This window comes from Microchirus variegatus, assembly GCF_963457635.1.
Source record: "Microchirus variegatus genome assembly, chromosome: 15".
Lineage (NCBI taxonomy): Eukaryota > Metazoa > Chordata > Actinopteri > Pleuronectiformes > Soleidae > Microchirus > Microchirus variegatus.
Window position 1 is genome coordinate 9,477,200 of NC_139816.1, and position 17,524 is coordinate 9,494,723.

At 40.5% G+C, this 17,524-nt stretch overlaps 1 protein-coding gene across 1 annotated transcript in view; it reads left to right on the forward strand.

Moving 5' to 3' along the window:
* Positions 1-17,524, forward strand: part of malrd1 (MAM and LDL receptor class A domain containing 1) — a gene marked incomplete at both ends in the record, with an annotated part of 40,975 nt that overhangs the window by 3,350 nt on the left and 20,101 nt on the right. The window contains 14 exons of the mRNA XM_083901519.1: positions 1,105-1,236; positions 2,192-2,344; positions 4,073-4,178; positions 4,657-5,024; positions 6,027-6,472; positions 8,691-8,778; positions 8,855-9,034; positions 9,120-9,276; positions 10,598-10,754; positions 10,866-10,976; positions 11,796-12,009; positions 12,107-12,354; positions 13,934-14,222; positions 17,152-17,397. Of these exons, the coding sequence (XP_083757645.1) occupies positions 1,105-1,236; positions 2,192-2,344; positions 4,073-4,178; positions 4,657-5,024; positions 6,027-6,472; positions 8,691-8,778; positions 8,855-9,034; positions 9,120-9,276; positions 10,598-10,754; positions 10,866-10,976; positions 11,796-12,009; positions 12,107-12,354; positions 13,934-14,222; positions 17,152-17,397 (2,895 nt within the window). The remainder of the gene's footprint in view (positions 1-1,104; positions 1,237-2,191; positions 2,345-4,072; positions 4,179-4,656; positions 5,025-6,026; positions 6,473-8,690; positions 8,779-8,854; positions 9,035-9,119; positions 9,277-10,597; positions 10,755-10,865; positions 10,977-11,795; positions 12,010-12,106; positions 12,355-13,933; positions 14,223-17,151; positions 17,398-17,524) is intronic.

Consider the following 17,524-nt stretch of genomic DNA (forward strand, 5'->3'; position numbering starts at 1 on the left):
GAGTGGAGTTTAAAAATCACATTTGTACTCGCTCGTTTATTTAAAAATGGTTATTATAGTTCTGCTGGGAAGCGATGAGGTTGAAATTGGGTGATACGGGGTGAAATGACTCTTTAAGTACTGGGTGACAGACACAATTGTCTCCTTTGGGGGGCAGGATGCAGTTTTCTTCATCTTCCAGCTCATTGTTTTGTTTGTCCATGGCCTGGTTGAAAAGTAGTTGTCACCAGCAGCTCCAGATCCTATTTTCTTGTCAAACCACCAATTCTGGATAAAAGTACCTTTGACTTTCACATTAAAACACCAGTAACACTTTACTACACAGGCATGTAAGCTACATTCATTTAGCCTGACCTTAATCTGTGAAGGAAGACATTAATATTGCTCTGATATGTAGTCTATATGTCAAATTGCTGACTGCATCCCACTTAGAGAGGGTTCTTTATGTTCCACATTATTCAGCCTATAGTGCATAAATTCATTGAAGTGAAATATGGGGTTCACAGCATCAGTATATCTACATTCGTTAATCTGTCCCAAATGATGGCACTGCAAAAACCCATTAAATAACCTTGAATAAACGGGTAGAACGTGAAAATAATATGGCAACAATTCAACATGCAGCCTCTCTATTTTGGGAATAAAATTACTTACTCATTTATACTCGATTCCAAACATATTTATATACCAAGTTGCTTCCAAGTTCCATTTATCTTCAACAACAACCAACTGGAAACCATTAAACCTGGTTAATATTTCACGTATCTTTCCAAAACTCCTCACAAGCAAAGTGAAATTAGGAGTCATATATATTGAAATAAATATGCAATTTATAATAATTAATTCATGGTGGAACTGAATCCCCCTCCATAACAAAGCTAATGTACTTTGGATGCAGCTAAACTCCTCTCTCGTCGTCCATCTTAATCTCCCATGAGTGTCTTTAAAACCATAGAATCACATGATGGGAGTCAGTGATAAACAATGTAATGCTTCTGTATCTGGTGGGTCGACATTTTAATTCAGCCTCTTGCAACAGAATACTGTAATCCCATTAAAAATGTTGATTGAATAATTTTTTATTTTTTTGTATTCCTGTGGCAGAGAGCAGTTTGCCCCCTCCCACTGAGTGCCCTCCCTCGTGGTTCGCCTGTGGTGGTGGGAATTGCATCAAGAATAGCAAAGTGTGCGATTTCACCCCCGATTGTCCCGGCGGAGAGGATGAAGCCAGCTGCCGTAAGAACCTTGTTGCTAAGTAACGCATTCAAATAATCCACATCCCATTATTTTTGAACATGTGGCCGAGAGCAGTGTTTGGCGATTCATATTCGTCTGTGTGAAGGTCGGGGACGGCTGAAGACACGTGTGAAGATTGAGTTTCTTTTTCAATTTCTTTTAGTTATTATCAGTGTATGCTGATCGCTGATAGGCAAAAAGAAAATATACATCCTGTCGTAGATAAAAGAACAATTCTTATGAACCTCGTTTTCAATTATCAAGTATCACATATAATACCCATGAGCATCAGATTCTGTCTTTTTTTGTTTTTCAATGGACAAGGTTTCGACCTACACTCTTAGAAATAAAAGTGCTAAGTAGAACTATATAAGGTTCTTTGGCTTGTCCTCATAGGAGAACCCTTTTGGAGGGTTCCACCAAGAACCCTTTTAAAACCCTTTATTCAGGAAAGGGGTTTTAAAGCGTTCTCTGGATCAAAACGGTTCTTACTGGAACCATTGGTGTTACCAAGAACCCTTTTTCAGTGGTTTTTCAGAAGCAAATGGTTCCAGGTAGAACCTCAGCCCTTGTAGAAGGACCCTTTTGGAACCCTTATTTCTAAGAGTGTACTGTTGTAACACATGCTTGTAGCTTTTGATTTATTCCATGAATGATCTAAGTCGTTCATCTTTTGCACTCATCATAAAACTTTCACGTTCAGTCGAGCTTCTTCATTTATATTTTTCATGACACACATAGACGTGAAGGACTTCCTGACCTTGTGACCGCAGTTTGAACCAAGCTTCTTCCACAACATCCCAATCAGGAGTAATAACTCTTTTTGTCAGAGAAATAGATTTTCCATTACAACCTCATGTGCTGAGAAAAATCCTGCCAGCACTGATTTTTTTTCCAGTGTTCCAAGGTGACAAATTCAGTATTTAGTTGATTTCTTGCCTCTCTGGCCATTCAGCCTCCATGTGTGATTTCGAGGATGGGTCCTGCGGCTGGTACGAGCTCACTCTTGGCGATGGCTTTGACTGGGTCAGAGGGTCGTCTGCGGAGGTGCCTCCGGACTACTACAACCACCCACCACCTTTGGACCACTCCACAAACAGCACCGGAGGTAAAGAAAGAGTCACACCACACATTTGATGTGTGCAGTCAGGGGCTGATTAGAGGATTTATGTCCTGGGTGTTGGGTCAAATCAAGGATTTAAAGGCAGGAAAGAAACATCATTTTCTGTGTATCGAAAGAAAAGTAGTTCATGAGTCTCCCCCACATCTTTCCCTGAAAAGCTCAATCTGAACCACCATTAGTCCCCCCCACAGACTTATGCATCACTACATGCGACTGCATTTCATGCCTCATCACTTTTCTTCACATCAAGCCCCCCAGAATAGACTCAACTCGTCGAGGCATGGTTTTTAACAAGAGAACGTGTTGCAGTCTGACACCGTGCAAGTGTTTTAGCCGCACCATCTGTTGTTTTTGTGCTCCGCGTTACGCCAGCACACTGTGAGAGGCCGCTCTGTTCGGTCCAGATAGAGATTATTGAGGCAGTGAAAGGAGAGGAAAGTGAAATCTTCTTTTTTTTCCTTTCTGTTGAACGCCGACACACACGTTTCCTAGTAATGGGAGCATCTGTTTGAAGATTTAGACGATCTGACTGTGACCGTCCAAAGTCTTATCTCGTCTGCCACCGTCTGTAGGTACAGTATGTGGTGGCGTTCAAACGGAGGGGCTTATTTGGCAGAAAGGCAGCTGAAATCAGCCAAGGAAATATTCAAACTGCATCACAGCATTACTTCATACTGTGCAGTTCTGGACAGAATGGATTCATGCTGTTTTTCGATTAAATTTTAATGAAAGACGCTCAAAAATAACTGCCAGTGAGCTAGTGGACTATGAAATTATACCTATGGATCAATAGTCTTATAGTAGACTATTGCTGAGTGTGAAGAGTTGAAATGAAGTAAAATGGATGAAAATTACGAAAGGTAATGATGTTTGAACTTTATTTATCCTGCCATATCAAACTTGGCAATTAACTGCTCAAAAAAATTAAAGGGAACAATTGGAGTAATAATCACAGACTGATATACTGATTTTGAACATTATTTTGTTGTCAAACCATAATACAATTTATATTACTTAAGATTTTAATGTGTATTAAGTTTTCCCCTAATCCCTTAATGCTTTAGCAGTATACTGTTTATATACCTGCACTATTCTATCATTTAAATGAAGCCTCCATGTCAACTTATTTGCAATATTTACATTTAAATACATGCAAATTGCCTGCAGAAACTGAAGAGCATCAAAGGGACTTTAGTTTACCAGAAGTATCGTTCATAGCTTATTGTTTTTGACTAGAATAATCATATGTTTAATTCCCTAAATGTACACATCATATCGTGAATTAGCGAGTAAATATGATAAATGTAGTACACCTGTTTGTTTTTAAATAGGAAGTCATAGCTACTATTGTTTATAGGGAGTCACGGCCTTACCTGTGTCCCCTCCTGTCATCAACAAAACACTGTTGCCATGGTAATCACAAAAAATTGGATGTGCTTTTTCCGCAATGAATCTGAGAGGATGAGATATTTCTGAGTAGATATGACCGTCCAGCTGTCCATCCATCCATCTCATTTGTGTGCTGTGACAAAACCAATCCCATTTGACATTGAGCAACAACGCCAATGAATAGCAAATGAAACTCTTGACTGTTGGTCATGAACTGTTAGAAAGTTTTTTTTAAAGGTGAATTGCTGACTGCCTGCGATTCACCCTCAAGCAGCAGACCTTGAATATAGTTTGAATATGAATCGTCTCCCTCCCTTTCTTCAGGCCACTTCATGTTTATATTTAAGAACAGCAGCAGTCTTCATCCGAGGGCCATTCTCAGAGGACCGTGGTTCCAACAGTCGGCCGCTGGCTGTACAATGACCTTCTGGTGAGAGTCTCACTGTTTCCTGGCCTCAGTATTGTTTATCCCATTTCTATTTTTACATTTGTATTTGAATATATCATATTTGTCTTATTGTATCGCCTATTCTTTTACTTATTTGCCGCTATTGCTTAACATGACTTGACCACATTCATTCTATTTCCCCACATTTCTACACCTACACTGCTCTGCTCTCTCTCTACATCTTACTTACTCCCCATCTTATAATACTTCACAAGTATTCGAAATGGTCATGTTTTGACATTTTAATGGCCCCTAAAAGATTATGCCAAATGACTTTTTTCCCCCCTGGATGATTGGAGGGGTACTCATAGCGGAACAGTGAGATTTATAAATGCCCAGGAAGCATATGCATGTGATTTACTTTTACAGTCTAAGGAAATCTTGCACACACACTGCTCTGCGGGGATGTTATTATCAGATAATGTTTTACGCCTCACTCGCTCCCTTTTGTCTGCTTCAGGCATTACAACTCAGGCATATCAGTGGGGGCCGCTGACATGTACCTTCGTATCAACGAGAGCCACAACAACACCATCATATGGAGAACTTTGTATGACCAGGGACCTCTTTGGCACCAGGTGACCGTGCAGCTGGGACGCATCACTCAGCCCTTCCAGATAGCTCTGGCTAAGATCAGCCTTGCCGTTTTTGACGGCGTCTCCGCCTTGGATGACATCACCTTCAAAAACTGTTCGATGCCTCTTGCGGTGGCGGAGTGTCCCCCGCACACACATTTCCACTGCGTGCACACCAACGCCTGTGTGGAGCACCTGCAGCTGTGCGACCTTGTGGACGACTGCGGCGATGGATCGGATGAGGAAGGATGCTGTGAGTGTCTCTTCTGCTAAGAGTTATTTCATTTTATGTACCAATATCAAAGGTAAAATAGGTTAACACAAATTATACAAAACTAAAAAACAGCATATAAACAACCATACTTGCAAGATTTTGGTGAAACACACTATGGGCAGGGAACGATTGCAACTGCCTGGAGTCCTGAGATGGGTGGGGCCATCTATAGTGATAGCATGGTTGGATATCTAATGTAAATAACATTTGTGCTAAGCTAAAGGTCTCCTTTTAGTGTTATCCACTTTACTGTCTCTGATATTGTGACATGACCATCAAAGCTTTACAGAACTTTGACTGAATTTGATGAGAGGCAGTATAAGCAACAAGAGTACAATGTATTACATTATATTTCAGTGTATTACAATGTATTGCAGTATATTACAGTGCATTACAGTGTATTACAATCTATTACAGTATATTACAGTCTATTACAGTGTATGACAGTATATCATAGTGTATTAGTATATTGCAGTGTATTATAGTCTATTATAGTCCATTACAGTCTATTACAGTCTATTACAGTGCATCTGGTTACCTCTGCCATGTAATGTAAAGCACATTTTGCAAATTCACAGCCACATTTGTTTATGACCATGGCCATAACTTCCAGGGGGATAAAACTCCTGTGAGTAAGGAAAGAAATATTTGGTAATACAAGTTAGTGAACGTGTTGTCTTTTGTTTTGTGTATTATTCTCACTAATGGCTGCACAACCACTCATTTGCCACTGAAGCTTCTCCCCCTTCAGACAGCAATTTGCATGATTTCATGCTTCTTCACCATGTTTTCTGTTATTGTTTTCATTAAGAGACCCTAGGTGTAAAAATGTTTTGGTTTATTTGGCCCACCCACATGCATGGGGCCCCAAAAGACCCTCAAATGACCCCTAAGTTAGTTTTCTAGACTGTTTTTTGTTATTCCAATTAAGGCCTTTGTTACTCAGTTATATTTTGTTATATTTGTTGTCATGTGTCACAGCTCCAGAGCTGCAGTGTAACTTTGAGCACGGCCTGTGCAGCTGGAAGCAGGAGCAGAGCGGAGGAGATGTGTTCGACTGGACCCGCATCCAAGGTCCCACTCCCTCTTTTAACACAGGACCCTGGAAGGACCACACACTGGGCACCAGCCTCGGCCACTATCTCTACATCGAGTCGTCTGTCCCCCAAGAGTTTAAGGACACGGCGGTGCTACTGAGCCGACTTTTCCAACCTACCCACCAGCAGGGCAAGGACCCCTCCAGGTCCCGCCACTACTGCGTTTTCCGCTTTCATTACCACATGTTTGGATCCCAGGTGTTCCGTCTGGCGGTGCACCTGAGGACCACAGCCACAGGCCGCGGGCACATGCTGTGGGTGCGATATGGAAACCAAGGAAACTTATGGCACAGAAAGACACTTTACCTCAACAGTGCTCGCCCTTTCCAGGTAAATAATACTGTTCTATAATGTGATGCATGATGTGTATTTGTTTATCTTAGTATTTTCTTCCACTCTGTGCTCTCTCTTGTTTTTTTTATTATACGTCGGCAGAAATAGAAGACGGTTTGACAGATATTTACATGTGTCCAGCAGTGTTCTCTCTCTGCAAGACAGGATGAGTCACTGTCACAGTTGAGAATGTCTGACTCTAACTGGATTTAGCATCAGTAATCAAACATGTATTCAACAATAACCTTTTAAAAGAAGTTAACCTATACAACACATATAATATAGTTGATGTTTTTGCTGTTTGTCAAACAGTAACATTACAAAAAAGCAGCTTCACTTCTATCTGTATTGCAAACAAATGCCAGTGTCGCTGCTCACACTCAGTGTAATTTCCCTCCTCTCTCACATCTATAACTTTTAATTCCCGTTTATTAGTCTTTTTTTCTTTGTACCAAAAATAATGTACCAAAAAAATCATTTTGTTTGTTCTATTCTCCAACGTGAAGCTGCCAGATGAGCAGTTCATATTGCTCCTGTGTTCAGTAAACAGCGAGAAAAGGGCAGAAGGACATTTACATAAAGCCAAGCATATTTAATTTCCTGCCCAGAAATGTATTTAAGGCCTGTTATAAGAAAACGGTGTCAATACGAACTTGCAATGCTTCCATCCATTTCTCGCAAATGTGGAATCAAAAGCACAATTATGTAGGCGGACATAATGATAGTCCTAGTAAGTCATGATGGGAACATTTCTGTAGATCATGAAAAGAAGTTTCTTTCCAACAACACATTTTTATTCCAGTTAGGCTTTTATCCAAATGTTTGTGTCCATGTAAACATAGGTACTGACAACCAGTCTTTTGTGGAGTTCTGGCTCCTTATTGGATAAAGTATTGTGAGATAGCTGTTGGAATATAGCCCTATTTAACATGATTTTTAAAGTTTTTGTTTTAATGTAGTTCATTGAAAGCTCAGGAAGTATTGTACTAATGTGGAAATCTCTAAAAGTTCTACCAGTAATTAATTTCTTGTCCCACAAAGCCACATGACATCCCACTCCTGAATAATTCCCGTTGTGACATCTTAAGTAGACTAACTGAGGACAGAACATGGATACTTGAGCTTCAGCTTTTTTGGCAGGCAATAAAAAAGGTAGTAAAAGAAAGCGTTTTTGAGATGAGAGTGCACTTCAGCGATGCATGATGAAGCTCTGTTTATTAGCTTTACTGCTAGACATCGATCCCCCCCACAAGATATATGTTCTGCTGTCATTTCGTATAAGTGAGTATAACTTGACAAGCCGTTAAAGACTTTTTCCTCCATTACGGCCTTGAAGAGGGAAGAGCTCTATTTGTCATAATAATTGACTGCAGAAGGAGTGAAAGTGAAAAAAGATGAGATAAATTAAACTAAGTCTCGGGCACATCCATTTGCTTGCACAGCGGTCCACGGAATGACAAAGCAAAAATGATTTAACGTCAAGGTTGTCGGTTATACCAACACACTCCTGAACTTTTTTTCCCCACTGTAGCATTATCAGCAGATGTCATTGTCTTTTTGGGCTACAAGCTACTGTACCATATTTTCCTGGAAAGTGAATATTTGAGTCTATTCATTCAATATTTCCCACCAAAATATTCTCATGGCTCATCTTAAGCAATAACCTTTTAGGGCAATGATTTGTTGCGTTGAAAAAGAGCTCAGATAAAACTTAAAATTCAGGAGAGGAAGAAGAACTGTTGGCAAGAAAGGCAGCGATAAAACACATTCAAACACTTTGGATGGGATGGCTCAGGGTGAAGAGTTTGTAGATAAAGTAATGGTCAAGGTTGAGATAATTTGGTCATGTGCCGAGGAGGGATAGTGATTATAGATAAAAGGATGTTGAAGATGGAGCTGCTGGGCAGGAGGAAAAGAAGAACACTGAGTATCTTGGTTGTCAGTGATGTTTTACATTTTCACACGTAAACGGTGTATAATTACAGTCATAAACATTCGACATGTTATTCGATGAAATATTTTGGCAAAAGCAACTATGAAGAGACAATTGTATGTACAAATTTGACAATCCAGGAATTTTGTCCTTGACAAGACTTATATCAGTAAAATGACCAAAGTCATGTGGTCTCATTAGATGGAAAAGTGGATAAAAAAAGAACATTTAGTCTTAAACTACATGATAAGTCCTCTTGTTTTTGACCTTCCTTGTTGCCAGATTTTGATTGAAGGTGCCGTTGGAGATGATTTTAATGGAGACATTGCCATTGATGACCTCTCCTTCCTCTACTGTCTCCCATATGAAGGTAAATGTGTTAATTTGTCTATTTGCTCCCATTGCTGTCGCTCATTTGTGTTTTCTACCCGTGTGTCCTGTCTTAGGAGAGCTCCCCGCGGCGAATAACACAACCCCCACAGTGACCTCTCCGCCCTCTACAGTCCAGCCTCACAGCTGCCCTGATGGAGAGTTTGTGTGTGGGACACATGGAGAGTGTGTTCCCCAGAGCAAAGAGTGTGACTTCAGACCTGACTGCTCTGATGGCTCTGATGAGATAAACTGTGGTAAAATGTTGTAAAAAATTTTTTTAACTCTATTTACCTTCACACATCATTCATCATTTATTAATTGACCTTCATCTTACTCCAGTGAAGGAACACTGTGATTTTGAAGGAGGTGACACGTGTGGTTGGAAGAGCGTCCATCCCTCTTTGGTCCCAATCCATGCGTTCCGCTGGTCACCTGATCAAGGCGAGAGCATCCACGATGGAGAGCAGTACCATCGGCCTGTTCATGACCACACACTGTGAGTGCAGATAAACTGCACTAAATAAGAAAAATTAAGAGGCAGATTGTCACTTTTCAAGTAAAGTCAAAGTCCAGGCTCAGGTGAATTATGTAATAGATCTAAAGCAACTGGCCATAAAATCCTCCTAATATGTCACAGAGACTCAGGAATAATGTTCATTAAACAAACTGAACTCACCAACAACAACAGTACAGACAAAATATTTGCATTAAAAAATATATTTTGCAGACTGCAAATCATGTTTTGGCATGTGGCGCCACCTACCGCCGTCTACCAATCATTGCAGTCAGTAGAGTCTCAGCTACAGCTAAAAGACCTCTGTATTTTGAATTTGAATGTAGTAACCGTTTTTGGCCACATTCTTACATATGGCACCTTTAAATAATGATAATTTGATTGAATATCTTAAAAGGATCCTCATATAGAAGTATATAAACCAGATTTTTGCCACTTAAAAAACCTTATGAACGTCGTCAACGTCTTCTTAAATCTAAAGTATTAAAGAATGTGTTTGTCCCTTTATCTCACCACTAAAGTTTGTAATTAGTCATTTTTCTGCATCAAAGCTCGTGCATGAGGACATGTGATTTTTCAACACCTCATACAACCAGAACTGATGAATAGAGATGGATCAAGCTTAATAATTTGGTTCATAACAATGAGACTAAATTGGATTATCTTAAATCATAGCATGCATCTAATTTTCCCAAAAATGATTACAAATGCAGAAGCCAAACGCAGGCGAGCGAGAAGTGATTCATTATAATTAGTGTCTAATATGCATTTTGTTTTTTATTCCGCTAAAAGCAAAGACACAGGAAAAAAAAGAAAAGGTGTGTGAGGCTGACTGTGTCAGGCCCGTTTACAGCAGATTGACAGTTTCCTGATTGTTCTTATCTCTCTTTTATTGGCTGGACGGTGAGCGCAGAAAACGGCAGTGCACTTTGACCACCACACAGTTCAGCAAATAATCTTCCCTCTTGCCAGAATCGCAGACTTTATCTTCTTTCATAACCTCTCCACTTGGCCGCAGCTCCTTCTTCCTCACTCCTACAGCAGCCAGGATTGGCTATTGATCGATAAGAGCTGAGTGAAATGGAGAGGGAAGAGGCTGCGTCTTATTCAACCCAAGCAAAGAGACACCGGCTCTGTGAATCAAATAAAGACAGATAGGAATGCTCATGTGGGAGGATATATATACATATACATATACATATATATAAAAGCCAATCAAGCTAATGACATGTTTTAATCCTCTTAAACCCTGACTCACATCCCATATAGTGATATACAGTTGTTCATATCGTTCCTGTGATAGAGGCAGTCCTGAGGGTTGGTACATGTATGCGGACAGTTCAAATGGTGGCTATGGTCAAACCACTGACCTCCTCACGCCCATCATCTCCTCCACTGGGCCTCATTGCAGCCTCATCTTCTGGTACCACATGAGTGGATTCACTGTGGGCTCACTGCAGGTGAGGAGAGCAGCCGTATATATACTCTTATGGGAGAATCACAGTCATTTCACTCTCGTGTCTCATCAGTCATGATATTCATGTCTTTTTTTTTTCTTCCATGACCTACAGGTGCTGGTAATGCACAGAAATGTCACTCATGAGGTTTGGTCTCAAACTGGTAACCAAGGCAACAAATGGAGACAAGGAGAGGTTTTTCTGGGGTTGTCAAACAACTTCCAGGTCTGTCAATTTTGCTCCTATACATCTATATGAAGTCTATATAAAGTCTACAAGGAAACCAATGTATTGCTTTTTCTTGGCGGTGGTATCATTATAAATAAATAACTATTAATTAAAAAAGGAAGGGTAGCTTGAGTACCATTTAAAAAAAACAACTAATTATAGAGGCTGGGAAATGGTATATTTTCATCAGACAATAGCTTTCTTTCATCAGCCACATGATTTACAGGACTCTCTGTGACAAGTCCTCCACTAACCCCCAGTGATTGACCTTTTATAGTTTATTTAAATGTGAGAAGCATATTTGTCATGATGTGTATTCCCTGGAGTCAGTAATGTCATAATGACAATAACACACATGATTCAGAGTGACATTGAGCTTCTACTGAAGCGCAGCCTCTTTCTATGGCTGTGCTCAGCTCTGTAATTGGCCTAATTTCAAACATGGCAGGCTAAATTGGACAGGCAGACCTGATAATCAATGATGGATTGATTGAGTCTAATCCAGTTTAATGAGTCTTAACTTGGTGTGTGACAGTAATCACAGTTGCAGTCCCTGTACTGTGTATGTGTGTGTGTGTGTGTGTTCCTAATGACCAGGAATAACATCAGCAGTCAGAGAACCCGAGTCTGTTCAGGTGATTCGATTTCCCCTCAGCTGTCTGCTTTAAGATCCAGACGACCATGACTCATAGGGAAAATAATTTTTTTTTTGGTGTCTGATTATGTAAAACATCCACCCTGTAGTCTAATAATCTGATTATGTGTACATGACACACAAGACTGAGAGTTGATTTCAGGTTTCTTGTCCTCCTTCAGGTGGTTTTCAGAGCCAAGCGAGGCATCAGTTACATGGGTGATGTGGTGATAGATGACGTCAGGTTCCTGCGCTGTTCCCCTTCACTTCCTTCAGATCAGCCGTGTACACGTGAACAGTACGCCTGCGCAAATGGCCACTGCATCCCTCAGGACGACCTCTGCGACTTCATTAACCACTGCGGGGACAACTCTGACGAGGACCCCTACATCTGCAGTAAGGGCCTCTGTTGTAGTCGCACTGCTGCGACATTAAATTCTCCATAAAGGTGGGCACTGGTGTGATTTATTTTATTTTTATCACTGTCTTGCAGAGGGCTTTAGTGGACGCTGCAGTTTTGAATTTGACCTTTGTTCCTGGCGCCAGAGTCGAGGGGACGACTTTGATTGGCTCATCAAAGCGGGCAGCACGCCGACGGTTGGCACCGGACCGTCCAGTGACCACACCCTCAGAGACCCCTCAGGGCACTACCTCTACCTGGAAAGCTCTTTCCCACACTCAGTCGGACACATAGCCCGTATATCTGGACCCACGCTAAGCTACAGGAGCTCACAGTGCAAGGTGAGATCAAGTCTTCCTGGTTAGCAACTATAAAGTTCACAGGTTAACATAATATATGATTGTGTTTCTGCCAAGTACACATTTGTTCAGTTTAATAAAAAAACTTTCCGATTTCCAACCCGTGTCCAAAGGTAATAGCTAAAGAGTGGCTGTAATTTTATCACAGCTAAACTGTTTTCAGCTGTCCTAACATCATTTTTGATCGATTGATTGATAATTGCACAAGGGTTTTCCAATCATCCAATAGCCTTCTAACGCGATTAGTAAACACAATGTACCATTAGAACACTGGAGAGATGATTGCTGGAAATGGGCCTCTATACACCTATGTACATATTCCATTAAAAAACAGACATTTGCAGCTAGAATAGTCGTTTATCACATTGACAATGTATAGAGTGTATTTCTGATTCATCTAATGTTATATTGATTGAAAAAAGTGATTTTCTTTCAAAAATAAGGACATTTCTAAGTGACCCCAAACTTTTGAAAAGTAGTGTATCAGGTACAAGACACTTAATAAAGTGGCGTTTTCCTCAAAATATATAACTCGGCAGGGTATCTTTTAGAAGACAATGAGAATTTAATGTTAACCCTTTAAGGTACACACCAAGAAAAAAGCAAAGGAAAAATGATGTAGTTGCATTTTTTATTATTTTATTTTATTAACTTATAATAACAATAACGACAATCAATATATATATATATGTATATATTTAAATTGGACCCTACAGTATTTCAGATACAGGCCTCTTCCAAACGGTTGAGACGTCTGTTCATAATAAACCTGGTTTGCGTAATTCATAAAGTACAGCATTCAGAACAAGTCACATTAAGTGTTAGTGAGTTCAGCATTGATGCATTTTTCAATGAGATATAGTGACTTAAAGTGTGGTCGACCAAATGGTTGAGTAGTACCTTAAAGGGTTAAAGTATAACCTAAATGAATTAATGTACTGTAAAACATGCAAAAAACAAGATCTTACAAAGGTGATATTTCTGCTGAACTGTAGCATATACACAAATAATTAAACAGACATTTAATGCGTCTAAGTATTGGTTTCCAATTTTGACAGAATTAATATAAGAAAATGTGACCTAAAAAGACACTGACAATGAATATAAACATATTAGCTTCCCAGTGTGTGCGTGCGTCCTCCCAGCCGTCAGCCTGATGCTCCACAGGGGAAAGCTCTCTTGATTGACTGCTCTGTTTGCGCTGTGCCTCATGTCTGTCTTATCACTCTCCTAACCTGTCAATCAATCATGCAGTCAGCAAAAAATGGGCACCAATTAAAGTGGAGGGAGGGCTGTGGGGGGGGGGGGGGGTAGTGAAGGACACTCTGAGATGAAGGGTGTTGTTCGTGAACCATGTTCAGACGACTGTGCTGCATAATGGAGACAAACTCTCTCTGGACAAGGGCAGAATGGAAAAGAATCTATAAATGAAAATGTAAAATATTTCATATAATACAGAATAGTTGCAACATATTTTATTTAGTTATGTGGCTAAAAGGTAACCCAGTATCATTGTAAGAAGTTATTCTGACAGATTTCTCGCTTTCTATCCTTTGTTCAGATGCGTTTCTACGTTCACATGTCCGGCGACGGCATCGGCACGCTCAGCGTCTTCAGGAAAACCGAAGAGAGTCTCCGTCTTCTGCTGAACCTGACGGGAGACCAGGGCAACTACTGGCAGATGAGGGAAATCCCGCTGAGCCACACCGCGGACTTCCAGGTCACGTTCGAGGGCAAAGTGGGCCTAAGCTCGAAGGGCGACGTCTGCCTGGACGACATCACGTTCTCTCCTGGATGTCTGCTCACCTTCTCTGCTGGACTCGAGGAAAACACTCCTGCACCTCCTGCAGGTAACCACTCATCTCATATACAGTATATTAGGTATTTTCTATGTTTTATGGACTGAAGAATATTGCGAGTAACTTTAAGCAGACGGAAGTATTTGCATTGATCCCTGCACAGTCATCATGACCTTGCACATTACCATAATTGATGCAGCCATTAATGCATTTGCTTTTAATCAAGTCAACAGTTTAATTAGCCCTGCTGCTATTGTTTATAATCACATTTTCACCACTATTCATCCTTATTTAAAAAAAAAAAAAAAAAGAAAAAATAATAGTTCTCCCAGCTTTTATTGGATTATTTCAAAGAGCTTTAAACCATTAGTTGTACTCTACACTTTAATGCACTTTTAAGTTTGTAAGTATTAGCGATGACCTTTAACAGCTTCAGCACATTATGAAGTGGAGGATTTGCAGCTCAGGGTTAACCAGGCCTAACCTTGTTCAACAATGTTTGAGAAATCATACTCCAGGTGGAGCTGGAATTTATTGGCCGTGACTGAAATCGTTCTTTTTAAATAAGTAAAGCTTCAATAAAAGTCATACACTTTTTAGTCACTAAATATGTTCTTTTACAAAAGTTGGTTTGGATGACTTTCACTCATCTTAACAATCACATTAACCGTTATAATAAAATTAACAGATAATCCAAGTAATCTAAACCAAATTTTTTTTTTCAGATTTCCAGAAATTGCAGGTCTGTCAATCTGTGAATATAAAACATTGATAGGATATGATATTAAGGTTAGATTCTTAAACTATTAAATCAAACCTCTGACTAGCCCCATCATAACATCAAGTTCCAGCCAGCGTTTTCTCTAGATTGTAATGAGTCAGGGAAGGACTCAAATGCAGTTACACGGAGGCTGGTGACAGAACAATCTGGCCTGCTGGAGAGGAGTATATACAGTATAGTGGACTGATTAGTGATCAGATGCCGCTGTGGTGAACAGGTGAGTGGAGTTGAGCTGATGAGGAGGGAGTGGCAGGCAGGTGATGAGGAGGAGGAGGGGGGGCCTGTGGAAACACTGGGAGCTGATAGGGAAGATCATGACAGAGATACAGTATGATTTCTGTTTCTTAACTAATGTTATAGTGTATTGCAGTTATAACTGTCCCATTACATTTCCTGACTTTCTCTGAAAAAGTGAATGCTGCAGAAAAGAGTGAATTATTCATCAGAAGGGATGAGAAACTCCTGTCTCCTGTCATTTTAAGCTCAGTTAGTTCATCTTGAACAGCAGTATGATGTACATCATTTTCCGTGCAAACTCTCCCATCGCCGTTAACTCGGTCCACTGTCTCATTGTGTGACTGCCTCTGTCTGTATTTGTGCTTTTCAGAGAATTTATTCTTAGGGAGCAGCAGATTTAATGAGTCACTGAGGAGCGCTGCAGATTTGCGGTCTCACCGAGATCTAACGCAAGGCTGAATGCTGATGATGCCTTCATGTTAGGGCTGTTAATTACACTTATCTTATTCTCCTTCTCTTCTGTTGCCTGTACTAATACTCTGGAGGGTTTAAAGGATACATGGATGGTTTATGATGAGGAGCAATTACACCACAGGCCACTGTACTCGAAGTTTTTTTGGGCATATTTAAGGTAATTGCATCTTTAATTTTTATCTACACAGCAGCAGAGTTGTAGCCTCATGTGTCTTTGGATCCCATTAAAGATGTAATATTTATAACATATCACATTTCTACATTAGAATATCTAAAAAGTAGTGTTTTTAATTTGAATTAAATTAACAAACCAACAATTCCCCAATTGGCAGAAATTACATACTGTGTGTTTAATATCTAAAGTTGTCCGGATTGGAAAAAAAATACTGTACAATTGTTGTAAGTTGATCACTAGAGGGCACTGTGATGTTCAGGGTGACTGACCAGCATTGTGTACACCAGGAATGGATTTCTAGGGGAGGGTTGGAGGGTCACATTATGCACAAACGAAGCCCAACATACAGAAGTTATGTATGTGAAATAATGAGAGCAAATGAATGAGTCCTGAAGAGCTGCACGAGGCTGCTTTTGGAGAAGTGACATTGTTATATTTTTAGCTTCAAGCGTTCACTTCAGCTTCATCCTTGCGCGCCACAGTTGGCAGTGAGCTGCCTTGGTTTCACAGTCGGGAGTCCTGGCTTCCTGGCTTTCTATGTGCCTTTGTTGCGGCACATTGCTTCTGGTCCTGTGCCTCTGAAGAGAAACAAAAGGATTTAGGAGGGATGTATAGCCCTTTTTCCCCCCTTCTTTAATTACAGGGACCACCCCTCTTTATTACGCCTCATGTACCTCTCTAACACTGGCTCTGCTGGAATGCCTGGCACCGAAAAAAGAAGCAGATTCCATCTCCTTCCAGCACCAATACCCTTCGATACACTGATTAAGGCTGAAAGCCGCATGTTCTTTTGTCTTTCTAAGCTTCTTACAGAGACCAGGATGCTGCCTGGAGATGGACTTTACTCTCCTGAGTTGACTTCTTTTGCTCTAAAGTTAATACTGAGCTAAAATCAGGTGTCAATGAGAGCCTGACAAGATGAAGCAGATTTATTTGCTTTCATGTTAGTTCGATGTCTTTCAAGTAATATCCAGGTCAGGTTAGTCGAAACCAGAGGAAACAGCCTGAGACGGTCAAAGGGTTACAAATACCACCTACCTGCATTTCTTAAGTTAAGATAAATGGTAATCATGCGTTATAGCACCCTGAAATGTAAAAGAAAATATAGAAAGAAAGTATATTAAGTTCATGTTAACAAGTGTATTCGTGCCAAATCCCTGGAGGCCTTTCCCTCTTCACTTACTAAAAAGTGTTGGCACGTTTTTGCCAGCAGCCACAACATCAGTCCACCTCGTCTTGACAAACACGCTGACAGACCGAGCCACAAACGGTCTGATTGATATTTTATGGCTTTATCTCTCTTTTTTTTCCAGGCTCTTGTCCTTCAGGTTTCCTGCAGTGTGAAAATGGCCAATGTTTCACTGCAGGGCAGAGTTGTGACTTCACAGACGACTGCGGCGATGGCACGGATGAAAGGGACTGCGGGACTTCCTGCTCCTTTGAGAACGGTCGCTGCGGCTGGAAGAGCTCCCTGGCTGATAATTTCGATTGGACGCTCGGGACCGGATCGGTCCAAAGCATACGGCCTCCCTATGACCACACGTTAATGGATGAAAACGGTATGCAATGTGCACTCTTAATTGTGGGTAGTTTGTACAACCAGAAAATGAAACTGACATCCATGTTTTTCAAAACATTTATTCATGTCAATGTACGGCAGGTGAATTTTTAGTGATTCATACAGGG